This window comes from Trichoderma atroviride, chromosome 6 (assembly GCF_020647795.1).
Source record: "Trichoderma atroviride chromosome 6, complete sequence".
NCBI lineage: Eukaryota > Fungi > Ascomycota > Sordariomycetes > Hypocreales > Hypocreaceae > Trichoderma > Trichoderma atroviride.
Window position 1 is genome coordinate 3,278,212 of NC_089405.1, and position 21,693 is coordinate 3,299,904.

Below are 21,693 nucleotides of genomic sequence, written 5' to 3' on the forward strand. Positions count from 1 at the left end.
GTACTGTAGGATCCTCCCAGCTTCTTTAGGGTCCAAATCCAGTAATTGATGTATCAACGCCAAAAATGTCACAGCCTTGCCAATTCACCAACCCTCCAGAGGCGTCTCGATGATGCAAGGCTCCCAAAACGGGTCTGACCGCATGCGCGATTTCGTACATTGTGGTGTTTCCATGTGCACCTCCGCTACACGTGGTTTTAATTAACCTGCATCCTTCATGCCCCTCGTCACCGATCCTTTGGTCCAAAATCGAGAACCAAGAAACACGGAGCCCCTGTTGTTGGCTTCTTTGTGGAGTAGCGGACCAGCCTTGGCCATAAACATCCGGATCTCGAGGATGCCTGTCTATTTTGGAGTAGGACTTAGGCTGCGCAGTAACCACACATGCATATTTTTAGCTGTCAGTGAGCCAATCCTTCGCCACCATTGGAAAGGGTTGCGGAGGGGCGACACATCAGACGAGATGTAGCCTGAAATCCTGCGTCGACTAAACTGGTTGATGGTGGCATCGTCTATCCGGTGGCTGCGTACGTAAGGACTATTTTTCGGTGTTGGCGGTGATTCAGCTGCAGTGGGTGCATATTCCGATTCCCTAGTCCTAGAGCATCAACGAAAGCGATGGCACGAGTAAATCCCGATCTCTACTGCATGAGTTACCCAAATGTCTTCGATCTTACTCATGTGATGTAGATATGTACTGTCGAAGCTGTCTCAGTCAGTGTTGAGATGGGTCATGTGCGTTTAAACTGATATTGTATTGCACTCATATCATACGTCCATAGCAATTCTGACCAGCTTGAATTAGAGTCCTAGTAGGTACCAAGGCCTCGCAACCTCGGTTAAACACAACACCCTCTTCCTATCTCTTCTGCTATGCATACGGCAAAGCCAATTGCTATTGTTATGATTAGGTTCCCTGGATCTAAGCGATACAGATCGTGTTACCAATTGCAAATGCTCTAGCATGATATGCCGTGCTACGTTGCACCTCCATTTTCTCCGAGATTCAAGTTACAGCTTTTCTTGTCAGACCCATTGTTCAATTCCCAGAGTGCGTAACACTATCCAAAGTCTGCTGTGGCTAGAAAGATGGCCCAGGATAGAAGCCTCTCAGGGGTATGTAACTGACATCAATTACACCATACTATTCCCACAGCTCAACGAAAGGGGAAATATAAGTCGTATCTATCAATCAGAAATATTCAATCTCAGCCGTATAAGTGGTCTTCTTGATGCCTTCTTTCGGTAATTCCGGGATTTCATATGCGTTTTTATGCAGATGCATAGAAATAGTATTGACCTCGATTTTATTTGGAAACAAATTCTCATTGTCTCGCCGGAGTAGTAACATCTATTTTCAGAAGATGGGGCCGTCCACGAGGCGGATTGATTTTCGAATGATTATCACGAACAGGCACACGTATTCGCATGGGCTGAGTAATTGATTTGCAAAGCGAGATTGTTTAATTACGAGTAAGCTGAGTTTGTTCCAAGTTTGGTGTGATTATTGCAAGGATATGGTGTCGCGGCATGAGCCTAACAAGGATGCGCAGAATGCATACTGCGGCCAGTTGTACCTATTTCAGACTCATCACATAGTTTGTAGGCGCAGATGTCAGCATACCATTGCCCGTCACATCCCAACGGCTGTGATTGTTTTTCTGTGGTGAGAGAATTAATAATGCTTCCTTCACATCATGAGTCTCTCGATCGGAAAAAGGACCGATGGACGAGCAGTATAGTGGTATGTGATTCATTCAGAGAACACGGGGTCAGCATTTCAACTGCTCTCTGGAGCCATTCTTCAATACCAAGGATCGACAGTGCTTGATACAAAATGCGAACATGCGAGCTGAACTAAGTCCGGAAAAGATGAAAAGGAGGAGCTCAGTAACATCAGCAGCAATACGCTGCGCGTGATGCCTTTACCGTCATCGATCCGTCGTGCCAAGGCTCAGCCGCACGTGTGAGCGAAGCATTTCATCTTGGCGAAGCTGTGAGTTGAGCGTGACCTCTTTTTTTCTAGTATTCCCTTTTTGTACACCATATCTGTATCTCTCCCTCGCCACAGACATGAACCCTGCAGTTCTCACCGGGCGCATGTGTGAGACCTCTGTATGCTGTCAGATGAACAGTTGGCCCTGATCGAATTCCGTTTTCGTTATCACACACAATATTAAATGCAAGGAGGCCTAATATTGAAACTATGAGTCTCTTTTTCTTTACGGAAAGGCATTATGTGGATGGCGCAATTGACATTCTATGCCTTGAAAATGATATATCGCATACTTCTCCGCTGGGCAACTATGTACTATACCTGTCAGAAGCTCATTATTATCACATATAACACATTTAGAGTTTAGTCACAATGTGTGTCGAGCTGACAAACAAATAAAAGAGCTAATGAATGCTGCCTCCGCATTGCCTCGTTTTGCAAAGTTCAGGCATGTAGTATTCTCGGAGATAATGCTTGACCCAGACTTACGGGATGAACCTGAGACAGCGAGGTCTCATGCGTTTTTCTCTGATCTGTTAAGATCGATCGGCATTGTAGGATGGCAAGCTAGGAACCTGTAGATATGTGTGTCAAGTCATATCCATTCCTTTCAACGTGGCCCATCATTTGCAGTAAACCACTCGGTTAACAAACTTCGTTGGTCATTTCCATTGTATATGCCTCCTTATACACGAATCGCAGTATCTCATCTAGCGGTATATTGCCGTTTCCGCCGCCATTCCGTTCTCTTCCTTTTCATCCTCTGCCAAGACACTCTGTCATGATATTGCTTGTGTCTGGAAACACGTTGGCAGTCATTAGCCAATGAATATATCCACATCTATGTAAGGGATGCCAATGTCTCACATGCTCTGCACGCGGAGCAGGCTCTCCCGTCCCAATTCAGCCACCTAGAGTGGTGTATTGTCTCAAATAGTAATAAGGACACTGACCAACGCGGTACCTCACGGGCGTTTAATGTCTTTCAGCTCCTTGGCAATGGGAATAATGTCCGGCCGTTAGGTATCTAGCCCTAGGAAAATTCAGGCCGTTCCGCTCTGACGGTGTGGTTTGCTCAACGTTTTTCTCCTACTGGCTAGTTTCCACAAGTAACTGGCCGAAAACTGTCAAAGGAGGCAAGGAGGTCTCACATTAATATCTAAAGGAGCGGAAGATGGTCTTCCGAGCAGCCACAAAAAAAAACACATCCGACATGTGTGAGTCGATGCGGTGACAATGATGTTTCTACCAGACAAAACAAACGCTCGTGGGAAACGCGCGACGCTGAGCCGACCTTCCGAAGCATAAATAGAGGCCCTGTGTCCATCTTCAGGTTGGAATCTCTCTCCCTCCATCCCCATCGCAAGCTTCAGGAACAATCAAGATTACAGTACTTCTCAAACAATCTTTCAAGATGCAATTCACCACCTTCGTCGCCCTTTTCGCCTCTCTGGCCGTTGCCGCGCCTGCTTCTGAGGTCGTCGAGCGTGATGGCATCAACGGGCCTTGCTCTGCTGGTGTCACCAACAACATCCCCCAGTGCTGCGGTGCTGGTGTCCTCGACCTTCTCTACCTGGACTGCGAGACTCGTAAGTCTTTGACGTGTTTTGCTCAATGGACAGTCGTTTCATACTAACTGCAATATAGCTCGAACGGTTTCCTCTGCCCTCAACCCATTGAAAAACATCTGCGCCACGGTCGGTCTCCAGGCCAAGTGCTGCACCCTTGGCATTGTAAGTTGACTTCCCCAAGTGATACGGTAGAGCGATGCTAACTTCGTTACCAGGCTGGTCTCGGTGTTTTGTGCCAGGATGCTCTTCCCCTGTAAATTACTCTCGCTGGTCCACCGCCTTCATCAGGCCGCTCCTGTGACTGGACTGTAACTCGAGGAAGCTTGCGTACAATGACATTGGCGATGGATTATTAGGAGGGCAGTTTGTTTTTAATGGACAAGGAGATGGACTGGACCCGGATGTACCCTTAAAAACTGGTTGGTAGTGAGTGTTTAGTTAATATATGCTTATCCAGCCAACACACCCTTGCCTCTCATGTAAACGCCTCATGACCTGCTCAATTCTTTAGAAAGTTTACAAGCCCTTAAAAACGCAAACACTTTACGATTATCATTTACAGTAGAGTCTACCCCGACAGGTGAAGTTGGTGTAAACTTGGCTCGTGGGCGCGCTATTGAAGTCGCTCGCTTTGCTCGTGCCGATCTTAGTGTCTTACCCCATACCATCCAAATTTAGCTGCTTATTTGAGCCTCTAGCCAGAGCTAGAGGATCGTGAAACCAGTGCCTACAAAGCTCAGGCCTCTCCTTAGCTTCCTTGACTGTTGTTTCAGTAGACAAAATCGGTATACTGCCCAACCTCTTATGATAACACCATAGTAAAACAATGCCGCACAATGTTGCGGACATCAAACACAACCACTCACATAAAATCCTGATATATTCTTCGACTTCATTCGAACCAAACTCAGACAATTAACTTCTGGATTACTCAACCTATACAAATCGTGTGCTAAAACATTGAATCCGTCTTCAGAATTCTAGACATGTTGCTCTTTATCTACTACCGCCATCTCTACCAAATCTTCTCGGAACTCGTATGTGCATAATGGCGAATTTTTTCAGCCATAATAATTGGGTTTGATAGTATTTACCTGATCACAACACAAATCTCTTCCTTGGCTAAGATGAAATCCGACCATACTCCAGGTCAGGTTACAGGGAGTGGGTTGGTCAGCTTGTCATAACATTGGGTTTATAGCTACCCTAAACATGAAAGCTACCCAGTAAGCACTACGCATAAACATTGTGATAGGCTCAATCTGGAGCAAAGTTCCCATTCAGGAAGTTTTGTTGAATCGTAAATTTCCAGACTGTATTATTATTATTTTGCCAAGATCATCCCACGGAACTTTCCTGTTCTAGTAAAACTTCTTTACCACACCATGTGTTAACAAAATACGCTGATCGTCAAATAAGAGGAGGCTCAGATCATCTCCCACGGCCTTTCACTCCGAGGCTGACTAATGATATTTTGACTTCAACATGTTAATTTTTTATTTTATATATATTCAGAATCTTATTCTAAACTTCCTGTAAAGAAAGGTACGTCAAATTGCTGAATTTGTTTATATGCAAAGTCTGATTCAGAACTTCCCACGTAGATGGAGGTATTGACATGCGGAACGACAACGCCATCTACAAGGCTGGCATATTTCTAGAAGTGCAGCAATACGACGCAGATTATGCGAAACCAAGACCGCTGAACCCACGTCACAGATCGAAACAGTCAAGATACACACTGTCACAGGACAGTAAGTCCTTGAAATTGGCGGGAAGACTTCAATAAAGCAGTTACATCGAAACTCACAGAACATCTGAGCCAGTGTTCTTTCAGGAAAGATGAAAACACTTTTAAGTGTAGGCTACACAGACGGGCAATAATGACAGATAGATAAAATAACAAAAGAAGACAAAGAAACCCATGAGTGGCATGAAAAGAAAAGTCACTAACAATGCGCTCGTGGCCATCAATTGGCCCGGCGAATCGACCTTGACCTTTGTGCTCATTTATGTGACCAGACTTTGCAAAAAATGATACCTTGAAACCGTTAGAATGAGTGTAAGAAATATGACGGGCAACAAGTTTAACATCTACAAGCTTGGTGATAGCATATGCAATGCCGTATTACTTGGGCATCGTTTTTGCTGAGATGATGGTCTCTGTAGTATCATAAAGAAGCGGTTTCAGGCGCTTCCTTGCCTTTATCAGTTGTGCTGCGGGAAAATCGAGAAGATCCAAGGTGTGTTTCTTGTGCACGGCCAATGTTGACCTGTGGCTGTGCTCAATGCATACCACGTTTTAGAAATCGCCTGCCTCTCCACCGTCGAATATGGACAAAGACAACCTTCGTGCTTGGTAGACGGGGTGATGTATTATTTCGGATACATGAAAGGATGCCTTGTTGATGTATGGGTGCGCAAGCATACCAACAAAATTTACCAGATGCATGCGTCAAATGAAAGAGTTTTTTGTCTTTAAAGGGGAGTACATACCACATCTTTGGAATTCAGGGAAACAAAATCCATCAGCGAGCTTCGCAAAGCTATCAGGGAGGATAATGTCAATCTAGTTGCATCCCGTGCCTGCATCAAGGCCGCACGACATACCTGAAATTGTCTAGGCTAGGCTTAATCACCATGTTTAGTTCAGAAGATCACCATTTGCCGGCCGGAATATTCTCGTGCCAAGCGAGGAGAACAAGACTCCAAGTGGGGGATTACTGTTTAAGCTAGTTGATTGTGATTGTTACATTCACTTATTGATATTATTATTGCCATGTGTGGAAAATTGGAGTACCCCCACATAACCGTTGAATTTAAGCTTGTATTCAAGGTTGGCGTTAGCGGAAGCCTCCGTATTCTGGGGTAAACGATTTTCCAACTTTATTTAGAAAAGAGAAGAAAAGAAAGTATTTTTTTTTATATAAAAAAGTGAGAAAATGGGAAGAAAAGGCAAAAGACATGGATGAAGGTACCTACATAAGAGAAAGCAATCGCTGGGGAGGTCGCACGAGAAGTGCACTTTGAAGCTCCACGACGAAGTAGGGATAGCGGTATCCTTGTATTCAAAGGCAGACAACGCCTTTTCTCCAATCGCTGAAGGCGTCTCTGTTTAGATTAGAGGATCTAATATTTCTGTTTGTGGAATTGCTTCCTTATTCATTGAAAGGCTGAAACAGCTGTTTAAACCAACGGTGAATTACGCCTCGCATTTACCATGTGCTGCATCAGCCATGCTAGTTATAATGCCAAGGGGCTAAGGATGCGATGCAACAGCATTTTTTTTCCAGTTATAATTTACCACCAAAAAGGAGGGATATGAGGAAAACGAGCTACCTGTGGCTTTCCCCCCTGCCTCTCTTTCTATCGGGCAAAAGGCTTTGCGTTTAAAAGGCCCATTAGAAGTTTCAAATCAAGCCCAAATCTTTTCATAGTTTTGCCACCTTGATTGTCATAATGGTTTCGCAGACAACAGCCAAGCCATGCCAAGTCTCTTGGTACACACCACATTCAATACCGCTACATTGTGCGAATCAAAATGGCCTTATTCTCCAGCCTATTCTAACCTAGTCCTCCCACACAACACATCTAGCTCAAGAGCCAACGCTTCTGAGCGCCAGTCACTATTCATTGAGAGTGCACAGACAGTGACTCCAGAACTAGCAAGGGATTTCTCCAAGCACCAATATGGGACCATATGGATGATAACAGTATAGTGTAGCTGGTCGATGGACTTGGAGGTCGTATTCCCCGCATGCAACCCATGATAGTAGAAGGAGCGCTTAAGCTTAATACCAAGGTACAATGTCAGCCTTAATGGACAAGCGCTCGGTGAGTAGTCAGAAGGTATCTATGAGTAGACTTTAGAGATGGAGACGTAGAAACTAACGCTCTACAAATAAAAGTTGATGGGCATTAGCAGCAGATACAGCCGCACAACGCCCTTAATGCTTATCATAGGTACATGTATACATCCATCTCTTCATATAGGTACGGAACAAGCTCAAAGTTCGCTTCAGCAACAATTACTTCATATTTTCCCCGGAAGCAGTAACTGGGATAACTGCCAGGTAAATAAATCCCTAGTCTTTCATATTCGGGCCAATTCGGAAGCCTACAACTACTGGGCTCGTCATTCTGCGGTATTCCAAAACACAACAGCTTACCGTCTGATGCTTGCATCGTGTCCTTCTCCACAGTAGGTCACGTCCATGTGCCCTCCATCCCTTCATATTCTTAGTCTGTCCATTCTAGAAACGACGAACCATTTCTATTCTCCAAACTCTCGCGGCCTTATCCCGGTTTAGGTGCCAAGATTCCAAGATTCAAAAAAAGCATAGTGCCCCCTCCGTGCTTGTGGTTCCCCTCTCTCCATCCGATCCTAGATATTTCCCTCCACATCATCCCCCGCATTCCTCGGATGACGCCTCCAGATTTGCCTCCCCGTTCTCTCCAGGCCGTCATGAGCGAAACGCGGCCGAGATTTGTTGAGATGTGGCTGTTTAACCTCTTAAGCGATCTGTCCAGACTTTGTTGTTTCGGGGAAAAGAAATCTAAAACTGTAACCTGGATGGTAGATAAGGCGGGCAGGAAAAAGTTTATACAAGTCCAGACTCATCGAGGCCAGCCACATTTCAGCCAAAGAAAAAGAAGCCCCGAAAACTTGCATGTCTACTTCCCTCCACGGTGAGTTTCAACAGCTGGTTCAGAGGCCATGTTACTATACGCCCGCTCAGATATGGGGCAGCATTAAAGCCTTCACCCTGATGATCTTGCTGTAGCAACACGCTTTAATGTCTAGCCCCCCAGGCTAGTGCGGCGTATTAGACATTCTTCTTTCTCCATTCTCCATATCGTATTGTTGCTCCGAAAAGCTTATACATCAAACTCTCGTCGCTTTCGGCCGGGCTTCATTCCGATTTTGATCTCATCAAGCCAACGTGTCTGGTTCAGGTCGACGTCGATCCACTTGTCATTCGTCTCTATACATATAAATACCCCCTTCTTGGACGCAGACTCCAAGACAAAAAAAAAATCATCATCCAGACTCATCACCATTCATACTTTCCCATCTTTGTCTTCTTCCCCATCTTCCCATCTTCCCTTTTGGCTACCAAATCAGTCCTGGTAACCATGTCAGACAGCGCCAGCACCCCCTCAACACAGCACGAGCCCGCCGACGACCTGGCCAAAGGCGTCCTCGCCACGGCCAAACAGTCATGGCGGGACCTCTTCGTGTGGAAGCAGCGCGTAGTGCTCACAAATGCCTACGGTGAGACGAGATGTGAGTGGCACGAGCCAGATGCCATCCAGAACCCCATCTCGCTGCTGGCCCAGCTCACGCTCAGAGACTGGGTCTTCTTCATCGTCGGCTGGCTCGCGTGGACGGCCGACGCGTTTGACTTCCACGCGCTCTCCATCCAGACAGTTAAGCTGTCTAAATACTTTGGCCGGTCCAAGACGGACATCACAACGGCCATAACCCTGACGTTGCTGCTCCGCTCCGCCGGTGCTGCCCTCTTTGGCCTTGCTGGAGACAAATGGGGCCGTAAATGGCCCATGGTCTTCAACATGCTGGTGCTGGGATGTCTCCAGATTGCTACAATCTACTGCGGGACATTCACCGAGTTTCTGGCGGTGCGGAGTTTGTTTGGCCTGTTCATGGGAGGCGTGTACGGCAACGCCATCGCCATGGCGCTGGAGCAATGCCCGTAAGTAGCAGTTCCTCATTTTGCCATCCAGGCCCTTTTCTTGTCGTACTTGCTCGAGTCGACATGTACGTGGCGTTTTGTCTTTTCCGCTTCCAGGCAACTAACATCTCTTGGCTTTCAGATCCAACGCGCGTGGCTTGATGTCGGGCATCCTCCAGCAGGGCTACTCGGTAGGCTACGTCTTGGCTGCGTCCGCCAATCTCGGTGTTGGAGGCAGCATCGAATCGTGGAAAACCGTCTTTTGGATCGGAGGTTGGTTTGCCCCAGCTTTTTGAGTTTCTCTTTGTCTATGTTTTATATTTTACATCTCTGAATCGAGCCTAACATTTTGTGGCTTCAGCGGGACTATCCATTGGCGTCGGCCTGCTCCGCATATGCTTCCCCGAATCGCAGCAGTTCCTGGACGCCAAAAAGGCGGGCAAGAAAGCCTCGTCTGCGGGCGCCTTCTGGCGCGAAACGCGGACGATGCTCGGCCAGGAGTGGAAGATGTTCGTGTACTGCGTCATCCTCATGACGTGGTTCAACTACTACTCGCACACGTCGCAGGACTCGTTCACGACGTTTATGCTGACGCAGAAGAAGCTGGACAACGCCGGGGCGTCGCGCGCCTCCATCGTGATGAAGGTTGGCGCCTCGGTCGGCGGCACCATCATCAGCTACCTCAGCCAGTTCTTTGGCCGCCGCCGCCTGATGATGGTTGCCGCGCTCATGTCCGCCCTGCTGATCCCCGCCTGGATCCTGCCCGAGAGCGAGGCCGCGCTGTGCGCCACGGCCTTCTTCATGCAGTTCTTCGTCCAGGGTGCTTGGGGCGTGATCCCCATCCACCTCAACGAGCTGTCTCCTCCGGCCTTCCGGTCGTCCTTCCCCGGCGTCACGTACCAGCTGGGCAACATGATTTCGTCGCCCTCGGCCCAGCTCGTCAACGCCATCGCTGAGCACACCTTCATCACCGTCAAGGGCGGCGAGAAGGCCGAGGCGTACGGGCCCGTCATGGGGATTGCCACGGCCATCATCGCCATGGGCATCTTTGTGACCGTCATGCTTGGCCCCGAGCGACGTGGCCGCAGCTTTGAAGGCGTTGTTGCTGGCGTCGAGAGGAGCGACTCAAACGGAGAGACGGGCGTGAAGCTGGCGGATGAGGAGAAGGGCGAGGCCCAAACCGTCGAGGCGGCTGAACAGAAGAGCCAGGCTCCGACAGAGAGGGAGACGGGTGAGGAATAGGCCCTTTCCCAGGCCTGGCTTTTGAGTTTCAGCGCGACGAGTTCCTTTCTTTGAGCATGCGAGTACGGACGTCAGGGCGGGTATATTGAGTGTGGTAGAAGCTCGTCACTCGGACGGTTTCGTCATAAACAGTCTTCTTTGGATTGTCATCGTTTCATAGTTTTTCTTTTCTGCGGGTTGCTACTTTGGAAAGTACTGGAAATGTGTTGTGTTATGATATACCCTAGTCATTTGAAAGACTCTACATTGGGAGAAGCGGGCCTGCAAATTCATGTTGTATATCATGGAAAAAATAAGCGAGAAAGAGAGTTTCTACAGTATCTAGTCTTGTTCCAATAAAAAAAAGCTTAGTCATTCATCATTAAAAGCCATCTAACCGGTGATGGCCAAACGTCTTTTACATAGAAGCCCAGTCATGGTGACGTCGTTGGGAGGTAAAGCACCGTCATCATCCCAAAAGAGCCAAAATCACGACGATAATTCAACATCACTCAATGTCGATAGGTACCCGTAAAGTCAAAATCAAGCCATGCTTGCCATGCTTGCCATGGTCTAAAAGTGATCTGCATATAGCGTGCCACTACCAGTAATACGCGTCTGGTGCCATCGCCCGCAAACAAGTTGGCTCTACCATCATAGGCCAGCTAGTGGAGACGTCATGATCGTCGCGAATTCGCCACATCAGGAACCCCCAGATTTTGAGAAGACGCAGTTTGCTCGATCCGGCACACAAAAGCCAGGATAGGAATCCCATTTCTTGGATATTGTCAGGCTTGGTGGGGACTATCGTGAACCATGGGCCGTCATGTCGACATCATGGATGCATGTCATTGCCTTGCCACGGGATGCGCCCGAGTGGTTATATAAAGACGGTTGTGCAAGGCAGGGATAGCGCTTTTAACTTAGATACTCAAACAACATCAAACATTGTTTACGACAATTAAACCAAACGAAAAAAAAAATTTAAACAAAATCCACAACACCACAATGCCTCTTTCCAGCAAAAAGAACCAGGCGCTCGCAGCTGAGCAGCAACACCTCGCAGCTTCCGGCGCTGCAGGCCCCGGCCCCACCTACGGCTCCGGCCCCGGGCACGCAAACGCCTCAAACGCCGCAAACGCCAACCTGCCCGGTCCGGCGCCCTTCACAGCCGGGCCGCACCGCCACGACGTCCTCAACAAGCTGGATCCCACCGTCGACAGCGGCACGGGCGGGATGCAGGTCCTCACCGGTGCTCACCACAACACAGGAATGGCCGGCGGAGTTCCAGCCCAAGGCGCCATGGGCGGCAACAACCCCTACGGCGGCAATGCCGTCGATCCGACGCTGCCCAACGCCGGCAACTACTACACCATGGGCACAAACGTCGTTCCGGGCAACAACACCGTGCCTCGAAACGCTCCCGAGGGCACGTATGGCCCTCACACCTCTCGCCTGGCCAATGCTGCTGATCCGCGAGTCGACTCTGACGCAGACCACCGCCGAAGAGTAGGACTCGGCACCGGAGCTGGCTCAGGAGCTGCGGCTAGAGGCGGCGCTGGAGTTGGTGCCGGAGGAGCCATGGGAACTGGAGGAAATGCCAAACCCATCTTTCCCCCTGGAGTGGGAGGACCAGCACCGACGACAGCAGGACCTCATCGACATGACATTTTGAACAAGTTGGACCCGAGTGTGGATAGTCGATCTGCCACTACGGTTGATGCTACTGGCCGCAAAGTCATCCCCTAAGCGATAACGAGAGGGACGATGTGAAAGCGTGCTGGTGTTTTTTATGTTCTACCAGAATGCAGTGTACGATTAACGATATGAGTTTGGTTTGAGTTTATGGAAGATACCAATTGGGAATTAAGAGCAGGGGGCTTTTGCTTTGTAAACTATCTAGGCTTCAGTTTATGAGTAATGACGAATTTGATCTATTACATCTCGAAGAATGTGACTATATAAAAAAGTGTGAGGCTACATCAGGGACAGAGAACTGCGACTTGATGTTTAGGTAATAGTCATGAATACGCCGATAATGTCCATCAATCTGGGCAAGGCGTCGATTATCTTCCAAGCATCTGGTCGTGCTCCTATTGTCTGATTCGTTCGAGTCTGTGCAACATCTTTGCCGTTGTCGTCACCGATTGTATGGACAGTGGGCTGTCCCTCAGTGTAAGCAGGCGACGCAGAACCATCCCCAAAGTTCGACTGCAATAAACGATCATCAGATCAGGCCAATGCATGCCTTCATGTCCATTAGTGTTCAGTCCAGCAAAATTATAGAAGCAAAGGAGGGATTTCCCATCACGATGTACATCGTTGTAATAAGGAGTCGGTTCATCTTGATCAACACTGTTTACTCCAATGTATTGATATCGATCTATAGGCATTCCCTTCCATGTGGGTGCGGATCGGTGCAGTACTCATATTGGCAAACAAGTGCCCGCGTCGGAGGGCAAACGGTAGCTAGCTATAATGTTCGAATCTCACAAGCTTTGGAAATTGCAGCTTTCACAATACCCTAATAGCAGCACCAGGCACATCTGCTTCGTAAATAATTATTTATTATACGATATTCGCTGGGGGCTCAGCTACCGAAAAGCTAGCTTGACAACGTTTTAGGACTCCATTATAAACCTCTATGTGTCTTCTCTCCGCTCCGTGGCGAGGATTTTGCACCATTGCCGAAGATTTCGCTCCAAGTAAAGTCGGTGCTTTTCCCACTGTACCAAGCTGCCAAGTGGCAAGGGCCACAAGCCGACATGATCCCCCGATTCCTACATCTCAGAGGAAGCCAAGCCCTCGCCCCTCGTAGTGCGCTTTTCCCATATCCGATTCCAATATCAATAATTCCTCTAACCCATAGTCGCTTCCGTCAACTCATTGCGCCTTTCCTCGGCTGTTGAAGATGGTGATGATGCCGAATCCAACGTAGAACAGGGCGACTGGGTACGCCACCAGTCCGCGCATATCCTTCATTTTGCCGACGGCTAATACAAGTTAGCTATAAACTCATCCACCAAGAATCTTCCTTTTGCTCAGCTTCCAATCGTACTCACCACAGAAGATGGCGCTTGATCTTGAAGTCGACCAGCAGATGGCCAAGCTCGTAATGATGTATCCCGCCATGCAGTCCAGAGGCATGACCACACCAACCAACGACGTCAGAACCAGCGGCAAGAAGCTATATCCCAGCACACTAGCATTCTGAGTAAACGTCAGTGTGCTAGCCGTGGGCTCGGCCCCAGGATATCCCTGCGGAGTGTCGGGCGTCATCAAGCCGAGAATCATGTACAACGTACTCGAGCCCATAACCGCCAGACTGTAAACGTAGCCAAAGTGGACCTGCCCGCTGCAAAGCAAAAAGGCGCCAAACAGAATCACAAACAGCAAAGGCCCAGCCAAATCAGAGTCGTTCATAACATGCTCCAGCCGCTCGATGGGAGAAAACGGGTTGAGGACGGCAAGCGTCTTGGCCTGCATGTGTGCAAAGTCAACGCCCAGCTCCTCTCGTAATGACGGCTCGTTGTCGTAGCCTTCTGCGGAAAAGGCCGCCAGCCACCCCGTCCTCAGGCCGGTCTGTTCGCGATAGCCGCCGCCAGGAGGGACGCCGTAGCTGGCCGGGGGGGGCTTGTGAGGGCGCGGCCTGGTAGGAGCCATGGTAGAATTGGAGGTTCTCGGTCGCTGAGGGCGATGCAGAGGCGCCGTACTGGTTGTAGTATTGCGCCATGGTCGATCGCAGAGATGTGGTGGTGATGCGTAGGAAATTGTAACGGGGATGACGCTTTGGAGAGAGTGACGCGATACTCGAGATTTAGAGTTGCTTGACTTGACATGTGGTTTCAAAGGTCCAGAGACCAGCTTAGGTGGCGGATTACATAAGACAAGGCAGCGATAAGAGCGCAGCTGATAACGATCGCCGGCTGAGCTCCAGCTTTGGAGCTTTTGGCTGCCTTTAGTACGCTCAAAGTAGAGCATGTACTTCCAAAGCCACTTTCTCGTATATATCTTGGCCTGCAGAGGGTTAGTCCAGGGATGCAAATTACAAACAGATCCATTTATAGAAGCGCGATAGAGTCGAATGAAATGCCAATGTCGCACCTAATTACAGCTGAGAGCTACACCAGCAATTGCACGTGCCCATGCCGGGTACAGGTACTCAGGCCACTAAAGAGGCTCCCGCACTGCTAGCAGGTACCTTGCATGTACCGCCCGTAGCCTCTCTGTGACAACCATCTTGGACCTCTTTTACTTCCTCCAACACCACACAACACCACATTCTATACGCTGCCACTTCACCACCAGCTCTCGCCATGGCTTCATTTGGCGAGCCCCCTCCGCCAGACGCCGGCTCTGATGTCCGGAACGAGGTCAAGAAGCCTAAGAAGAAGAAGGTCCTCCTCATGGGCAAGTCCGGGTCCGGCAAGTCGAGCATGCGCAGCATCATCTTCAGCAACTACATCGCGCGCGACACTCGAAGATTGTGAGTTGCCTTGTCTCTCTCTCCTTTTTTTGTCTTTCGCTTTTTGTTTGCTTCATACTCATTCTCTCACTCACAGAGGCGCCACCATCGACATCGACCTCTCCCACGTCAAGTTCCTCGGCAACCTCACCCTCAACCTCTGGGACTGCGGCGGCCAAGAGGCCTTTATGGAAAACTACCTCTCCCAGCAGCGCGTCCACGTCTTCTCAAACGTCGGTGTGCTCATCTACGTCTTCGACATTGAGTCGCGCGACGTCGACCGCGACCTGGCCACCTACGTCTCCATCCTCTCCGCCCTGCTGCAGTACTCCCCCGCCGCAAAGATGTACATCCTCGTCCACAAGATGGATCTCGTCGTGCCAAACTCCCGCGAGACCGTCTACGACGAGCGCGTGCGGCTCGTGCGCCAGAAGACGGCCGAGTACGTCAACTCGGTCGGCATGGACATTAGCAACGTCGACCTGACGCCCTTTGCCACGTCCATCTGGGACCAGAGCCTGTACAAGGCCTGGGCGTCCATCATCCACGACCTTGTCCCCAACCTCGCCGTCATTGAGCACAACCTCGCCAACCTCGGCGTGGCCATCGAGGCCGAGGAGCTGCTCCTCTTCGAACGCACGTCCTTCCTTGCCGTCTCATCGTGGACCTCTCCCGAAGGCCGCAACAACCCCACAGAAGACCGCCAGGAGCGCATGTCCAACATCATGAAGCACTTCAAGCAGAGCATATCGCGCTACACTGGCACGCCGCGCAACGCCGAGCAGTTCATCCGCATGGAGCACAAGGCCGGCCTGCGCTTCAGCCTCTTCATCCTCAAGTTCACCACAAACACCTACCTCATGGTGGTGCTGCCCCCCGGCGAGGCACGATTCAACGCTGCCATGCTAAATTGCCAGATTGCCATTGAGCATTTCAAATTTCTGGACGCTCCAGCAGCCGTGCCCACTGCCGCTGCGCAGGCGCCACCAGCTTAAGGGGTTGGGAGCATAAACAGATGGGAGGAGAAGAGAAATCCTTAATGATTATATGAAGCAGGCTGTGTTTAACGAGGCGTTTCGGAACAATTAATACCTTGGTAAATCTTCTCAATGGTAATAGCAGTGTTTATAATTACACCTACTCTGGTCCCTGATCCTTTTCTCGGTGTTTTGATTTTTTGTACATATTTTAGAAACAGTCTGTAGTATAAAACGAGCACGTCAACAGTTGATTACTTTTGCATACTGTCTGCCAATTATGTTAGCTTGCTTAGTACGCGAGAACCAAGGAAGACCTAGGCGTAACTGTGATTCCTGTCTTAAAAATGACCTTTTTACCGGTCTCTAACTCATCTATACGTGAGTTTTACCAAACTTGACTTAAAAGCAATGCATCCCTTTGTTCCCTTTAGCTCAATGCCTAACCCACATCTCCGTCACCTCTTGTCTATGCCCACTTAACAACAGCCGTTCCACCCTTTTTGAACTCGGCCATCTCACCCAAAACAAGAGCCTTATCTGTGTGCTCCTTGTTGGGGAAAGTTGTAGCCAGGACCCAGGCTCGATCACGAGTCTCTACTGAGGCGCCCTGAACAAAGCCGTATACATCGCCCACCGTATGCGTGGTGTTGAAACGGGCAGGCAGCCTAGATCCGTCGGGCATCTGGATTCTGATCATGATTGTCGGTTGTGAATCGTCAATGGTTGGCGCGGGAGCAGCAGACGACGAGGAAGCTCCAGAGGGAGCAGCGGTTTGGGTCGAGGATGGCGCAGCTGTGGCGCCAGGGACTGGGCTGCCAAGGCGATGGCCAGCACTGGAAAAGGGCTTGTACTGCTTCGGCGGCTGTTTGTATGGGCTATCGTGTTGGTGGAGTTTGACATCGACGGACTGGTCGTGCTGGACGTTCATCAGATGTAGAGGAGCCCGACCAGAGCGGATCAGCTGAAGATCGGCCTCGTTTTGAGGGTCATCAAAACGACGAAGCTCGCCATCGTCGATGCTGAATCCATCGTGCCAGATGTGAAGCACTCGTTCCACTGGGGGTCCCGCAGGTCTCTGCTCAGCACCGCGAGCATCGGGGATGCTTCGGCTCTCCACGCCATCTCCTCCAAGTGTTACGCCGGTACCGCGGAAATGAGTCTGGCGAGAAGGGCCGGCTTCGGGGTTGGCATCTGACTGACGTGAGTTGCTGCAAAGCATTAGAAAATTGTTACACCCAACAGACAGCATCCACGCTACTCACGCCTTGGCCTTGGCCAATATGTCACTGATGATCTTCCTTGAGCCACCTTCTGATGTGGGATCCTGAACCGCAAGTCCAGACTTTTCGCCGCCGGCAAACAGATTGCCCCGTCCATCGTCTTCATCGTCATCGTCGTAGTCGTCGTCCTCGTCATCGTCGTCGTGGTGAGCAGCTGAGCCTCCCAGTGATCCCAACGTGGCAATTCCCTTCTTCTTTGGCTGCTTCGATTTCCGAGACGCCGCACTGGAGAAGTCTTCTTGAGGGGCAGGGCGACCGTCCAAGGTGCGTGGGCCGCTGTACTGCTCGAGCGTGCCCTCCTCGGCCTGTTGCCTGCGTCGTTCGTCGTTTCGCTCATCCTCGTCGTGGAAGTAGGAGTTGCAGGCGGCCAGCATATCCCAGCCGTTTGATTCAAGGTACTGAACGGCCTGCATCAATCAGTCAGAGTTGGAGGTGACAAGTCCACCAGGGCCATGGTTATACTGACCAGCTCTTCTGAGGCGCCACTCATGGTAACAAAGTTCCGTACCATCTCATCACGGTCTGGAACTTCCGCCATGGTGGTGAGAAGCTATGTGAGGGGTCGTAAACAGGGCTGAAAATAAACGAGATGTGTGATTGAGCTGAGGAATGGAGCTGAAACTGCAGCTGCCAGTCCTTTTCTTGTCCTTTTTCGTGCAAATACGTGCTATCGATGCAGTAAAATGGAAGATAACCTGGTCCTTTGATAGCCGTTTGATGCGATTACCAAAGCAAGGCAGCGGCTCACTTTCGTCATGCAAGCTGTCCCACACGCTTTGCACTTTCGGCGCGGCACCTAAAAGTAGCGGGTGCTTGACGCTTGACCCCACCGGAATAGCGATCCACCGACCCCGACGACGCATTATGTCAGCTTCCTTCGATTGCCGAGCATCTGCTCCGTATCGGCTTTACTCCAAGTAGGTAGACGGAGGTGCATCATAGCTTGCGAGCGCCTTGTCCAGCATCAATTCCGACCCGCGGGCATCAGCAGATTCCATCTGGACAAGCCGTCACGATGTCGACCGACGATCTCAGCGCCCATCTGGCCGACTCTGGCGTCACCATGCGGTCGGACAGCGAGCAGTACTCCCCAGGCAACGAATCGTCACCATCGTCATCAAACTCGCCCGTCATCCTGTACAATCCGCCGACAGCCTGGTCGCTGATACGGAGCGCGGCCATCAACTTGGTGCTGCCATTTATCAACGGCATGATGCTGGGATTTGGCGAGCTGTTTGCTCATGAATTCGCATTCAGACTAGGATGGGGCGGCACAAAGGTCAGTTGTGCGGCTGGAGACTCTAGTTTCTTCTCCCATTTTCAAGCTTACAATCAAAATACATTCGAATTCTTGACGGAATTGGCAGGCTAATCTGTTTGGATGCATCATAGGTCTTCCCTCTATCTCGAAGACGAGCTCACGCCATTGGCCCCGGTATTGAAGTCCGCGAGCGACGAGAGCGACCTGGACCTTCACTAGAGGATATTGCAAGCTTGGAATGAGAAAAGGAGCATTTATTAAAGAAGAAACCATGTATATGAATCAATCATGTCTAAATACACGTGCAGATGCATTATAAAGACTGCGACATCCATCTTTGCACTTTCAGACTATCAGCTTAGCAGCGGGTAGCGCTATAAAGCTACTCAGGCAATAATATCGCTGCAAAATGAACCAGCAATTTACACAAAAGACTGCCAACTACGTCGTTGAAACCACCAATTCATCCCGTTACTATGATGGCCACGTAAATACAATCACTCTTCTCTATTCAAACCAAGTAACGCTGTCATCATCTCATCTTGTCTCATCTCATCCTCTTTGCCTTCTCGCAGCACGCAGATCAGCACACCCGCCGTGGGGTAGATCCGACATTTATCCGCCGCTCCCAAAATTTCACCCAGACAAGGGCCCCGTCAGAAGCGCAACAATTTGATATCCAGACTTCATTCATCCCGAACCACAATCCAGTCGCAATGCTTCCAAGCAGAGGGATTGCGCGCTCCTTCCCTTCTCCGGGAGCCTGGAGGCAAGCACAAACAAGTCGATTAACGGTAAGAAAACAACTTACCTTTTAAAAAAAGACGGCCTATTTATTGGCGCAAATTTTCCTTTATATATACAACTTTTTTTTTTTTTGGAGTGTCTTGCGACTAATAACCGAAAAGCAGAATCTTTCCAATCGACAACTCAGCCATGGCCGCCAGTTTGGAACCTCGCTGCGAAACACAAACGCCAGATTGACGACTGCCTCATCGCCATTCCGCACTCGATACGCCGCCGCCGCGCCAATTGTGCTCGGAGGAGTCTCGTCTTCAAGATCGCTGTCTCTGTGGGGTTGGGGTGGGGGAAGCAAAAAGGACGACTCTGCTACGACGACGACAACAGCAACAACAACACCAGAGACTGCCAGCGATGCCGTTGCTACTCAGGCATCCGTAGAACAGGCTTCTGCCGCAACCTCTGCTGCTCCCGCTGATGCTGCCGCCGCTGTGTCTGCCTCTGCGACCGAACCCGCCGTCGCCGCCTCCGATGTCGACCTCTCCTCGATTTCGGCCCTCATCAACGGCCAGGACATCCTCAACATGCCCGAGGATCTCGGCTACCTGCACGCGATTGGACTGGACTACGGCTGGGGCTTCACGTCCGTCATGCAATGGACCCTGGAGCACGTCCACGTGTGGTCTGGCCTGGGCTGGGGCGCCTCCATCATGGCCACGGCCGTCCTGCTGCGAACCCTCATGTTCTACCCTCAGATCCAGAGTCTCAAGTTCAACGCCATCATGCAGCGGATGAGAAAGGACCCTCGATCCAACGAGGCCATGAAGCTCGTCCAGCAGGGCTTCCAGGAGGGCGACATGGAGAAGCGCCAGCGCGGCCAGGTGCTGAACAAGATGCTGCGGTCCGAGTACGGCGTCAGCAACTGGGGCATCATGTGGTCACTTGCGCAGATCCCCTTTACGTTTGGCCTCTTCCGCATTGTCAGCGGCATGGTGCACATCCCCGTGCCTTCGCTGGAGTCTGCCGGCTTCCTGTGGTTCACCGATCTTTCCGCCACTGACCCCTACTTTATTCTTCCTGCTGCCGGCACCGCCTTCATGATGGGTGCTCTTCTGGTAAGTTGAAATTCGTCACGCCCCATCTCTACATGCCAGTACTGACCCAAATCCCAAAGATCAACGCAAAGCACACCCCCCAGCAGCAGCGAAAGATGCTCAAGCCCATGATGTACATCTTTGGCACCGTCGGCTTCGTCGGCACCACCTTCCTCTCCGCCGCCGTCAACCTCATGACCGTCGCCCTCGGCGGCTCCACCCTCCTCACCGCCCTCATCCTCAACATCTCCTCCGTCCGCCGCTCCCTCGGCCTACCCACCGACCCCGTCGACGAGGCCCCCAGCGCCGCCGCCCCCCAGAAGAAGATGCAGTACGAGGCGCCCCGCTCCGAGGCCCCCGGCCTCACCGGCCTCCGGGAGCGACTCACCACCAGCCTCGACGACATGAAAAAGGGCGTTTCCGAGTCCGTGTCCAACTACACCGGCACGTACTCTGGCACGGAGCAGGAAAAGGCCGAGAGGAAGCGCAGGGAGATGATTCGCAAGCTGGAGGATATGCGGAAGCAGCAAGAGCGAGAGCAATTTGAGCTGAAATACAAGAGCAAGAAATAAAAAGAAAAAAGAAAAAAAAGCAGCCACATAGATTTGGAAAGAGGAAAAGATGAAAGAACTTACAACATGGCAGCAGTCAAAAGCGCTGTTGGGAGGAGAGGTTCTTTTTTTTTGGGGGGTCAACCCTTTCTTGTACATGTACTATCTATAAAACTCGCCAGTGTAACAGTATATACTAGGTACATACGTAGAACGTATCGAGCGAGGCGAAGATGGGATAAAAAAGACGGCATCAAATAACGGGGATAGGGGAGGAAAAGAAAAATCTTCAAAACAGAGCTGAGATATTGTACAATAGGTAATAGGGGGCGGAGTGGGAAAAACAACTCTTTTCGCAAATAGACCAAAGCATTTCAAAAGAAACACTCTCGACAAATTAAAAAACTTATAAAACAAAACTATTACTATTCAAAGTGTCAGTCAATCTACCATATCTAGAAAGAAAAGGGGGAGGGGGGTTCAATCCTTCAGCCCAGTTGCCGGAGCTTGAAAAGGATCAATGACCTAAAAACAAAAACCCCAGCACCATATTAAAACAGCACGTCTAAAAAAAGAAAGAAGAAGAAAACGCCAGATAATAGAAAGAAGAAAAAAAACGGGCAAAGCAATGCAAGGCCCGTTATGATTTTATTTTATTTTTCCTCCGCCATAGTAGCACCAAGAAAAAGCAAATATCCCATAATATCTCTCTGTGTGTCTGTCTCTCTCTCCTTTTGCTTTCTTTTCTTTTCCAACACAGGTCCCAAACCTCTTTTTTTCCTTTTTCCATTTTTTTCTGTTCTTGTACGATTTTCCGCTAGTAAGTATCTACCAAATCGC

At 50.0% G+C, this 21,693-nt stretch overlaps 8 protein-coding genes across 8 annotated transcripts; 6 read left to right on the forward strand and 2 right to left on the reverse strand.

Moving 5' to 3' along the window:
• The first annotated feature begins 3,358 nt into the window (after positions 1 to 3,358).
• On the forward strand, positions 3,359 to 4,062 carry TrAtP1_011709 (uncharacterized protein). Its single transcript, XM_014084796.2, has 3 exons — positions 3,359 to 3,585; positions 3,644 to 3,729; positions 3,783 to 4,062. The coding sequence occupies exons 1-3, from the start codon at positions 3,411 to 3,413 to the stop codon at positions 3,822 to 3,824; spliced, it is 303 nt and encodes a 100-aa protein (XP_013940271.2). The 5' UTR covers positions 3,359 to 3,410; the 3' UTR covers positions 3,825 to 4,062.
• A 4,641-nt stretch (positions 4,063 to 8,703) lies between these two features.
• TrAtP1_011710 (uncharacterized protein) lies at positions 8,704 to 10,502 on the forward strand (the record flags this gene model as incomplete). Its single annotated transcript, XM_014083290.2, has 3 exons — positions 8,704 to 9,281; positions 9,403 to 9,533; positions 9,622 to 10,502. 3 exons carry the CDS (start codon positions 8,704 to 8,706, stop codon positions 10,500 to 10,502), a joined length of 1,590 nt encoding a protein of 529 aa, XP_013938765.2.
• A 912-nt stretch (positions 10,503 to 11,414) lies between these two features.
• Positions 11,415 to 12,428, forward strand: TrAtP1_011711 (uncharacterized protein). Its single transcript, XM_014083312.2, has one exon. It carries the CDS (start codon positions 11,490 to 11,492, stop codon positions 12,228 to 12,230), a length of 741 nt encoding a protein of 246 aa, XP_013938787.1. The 5' UTR covers positions 11,415 to 11,489; the 3' UTR covers positions 12,231 to 12,428.
• A 509-nt stretch (positions 12,429 to 12,937) lies between these two features.
• TrAtP1_011712 (uncharacterized protein) lies at positions 12,938 to 14,462 on the reverse strand (the record flags this gene model as incomplete). The annotated part of the gene is made up of 2 exons (XM_014084797.2): positions 12,938 to 13,474; positions 13,544 to 14,462. 2 exons carry the CDS (start codon positions 14,460 to 14,462, stop codon positions 13,365 to 13,367), a joined length of 1,029 nt encoding a protein of 342 aa, XP_013940272.2. The 3' UTR covers positions 12,938 to 13,364.
• Positions 14,463 to 14,797: 335 nt separating this feature from the next.
• TrAtP1_011713 (uncharacterized protein) lies at positions 14,798 to 15,941 on the forward strand (the record flags this gene model as incomplete). Its single annotated transcript, XM_014084798.2, has 2 exons — positions 14,798 to 14,967; positions 15,044 to 15,941. The coding sequence occupies 2 exons, from the start codon at positions 14,798 to 14,800 to the stop codon at positions 15,939 to 15,941; spliced, it is 1,068 nt and encodes a 355-aa protein (XP_013940273.2).
• A 451-nt stretch (positions 15,942 to 16,392) lies between these two features.
• On the reverse strand, positions 16,393 to 17,744 carry TrAtP1_011714 (uncharacterized protein; the record flags this gene model as incomplete). Its single annotated transcript, XM_014084799.3, has 3 exons — positions 16,393 to 17,134; positions 17,189 to 17,613; positions 17,673 to 17,744. The coding sequence occupies 3 exons, from the start codon at positions 17,742 to 17,744 to the stop codon at positions 16,393 to 16,395; spliced, it is 1,239 nt and encodes a 412-aa protein (XP_013940274.2).
• Positions 17,745 to 18,129: 385 nt separating this feature from the next.
• TrAtP1_011715 (uncharacterized protein) lies at positions 18,130 to 19,145 on the forward strand. The gene is made up of 2 exons (XM_014084800.2): positions 18,130 to 18,485; positions 18,599 to 19,145. The coding sequence occupies exons 1-2, from the start codon at positions 18,222 to 18,224 to the stop codon at positions 18,707 to 18,709; spliced, it is 375 nt and encodes a 124-aa protein (XP_013940275.1). The 5' UTR covers positions 18,130 to 18,221; the 3' UTR covers positions 18,710 to 19,145.
• Positions 19,146 to 19,183: 38 nt separating this feature from the next.
• Positions 19,184 to 20,874, forward strand: TrAtP1_011716 (uncharacterized protein; the record flags this gene model as incomplete). The annotated part of the gene is made up of 3 exons (XM_066115229.1): positions 19,184 to 19,261; positions 19,379 to 20,323; positions 20,383 to 20,874. The coding sequence occupies 3 exons, from the start codon at positions 19,184 to 19,186 to the stop codon at positions 20,872 to 20,874; spliced, it is 1,515 nt and encodes a 504-aa protein (XP_065971327.1).
• Between the last annotated feature and the right edge of the window lie 819 nt (positions 20,875 to 21,693).

What these genes read in the sequence shown, in the direction of transcription:
- TrAtP1_011709 (XM_014084796.2), top strand. Translation starts at nt 3,411, where the DNA reads ATGCAATTCACCACCTTCGTCGCCCTTTTCGCCTCTCTGGCCGTTGCC. An exon ending in CTACCTGGACTGCGAGACTC is followed by an intron (nt 3,586 to 3,643) that starts GTAAGTCTTTGA and finishes ACTGCAATATAG; the next exon opens with CTCGAACGGTTTCCTCTGCC. An exon ending in AGTGCTGCACCCTTGGCATT is followed by an intron (nt 3,730 to 3,782) that starts GTAAGTTGACTT and finishes CTTCGTTACCAG; the next exon opens with GCTGGTCTCGGTGTTTTGTG.
- TrAtP1_011711 (XM_014083312.2), top strand. Translation starts at nt 11,490, where the DNA reads ATGCCTCTTTCCAGCAAAAAGAACCAGGCGCTCGCAGCTGAGCAGCAA.
- TrAtP1_011715 (XM_014084800.2), top strand. Translation starts at nt 18,222, where the DNA reads ATGTCGACCGACGATCTCAGCGCCCATCTGGCCGACTCTGGCGTCACC. An exon ending in TAGGATGGGGCGGCACAAAG is followed by an intron (nt 18,486 to 18,598) that starts GTCAGTTGTGCG and finishes GATGCATCATAG; the next exon opens with GTCTTCCCTCTATCTCGAAG.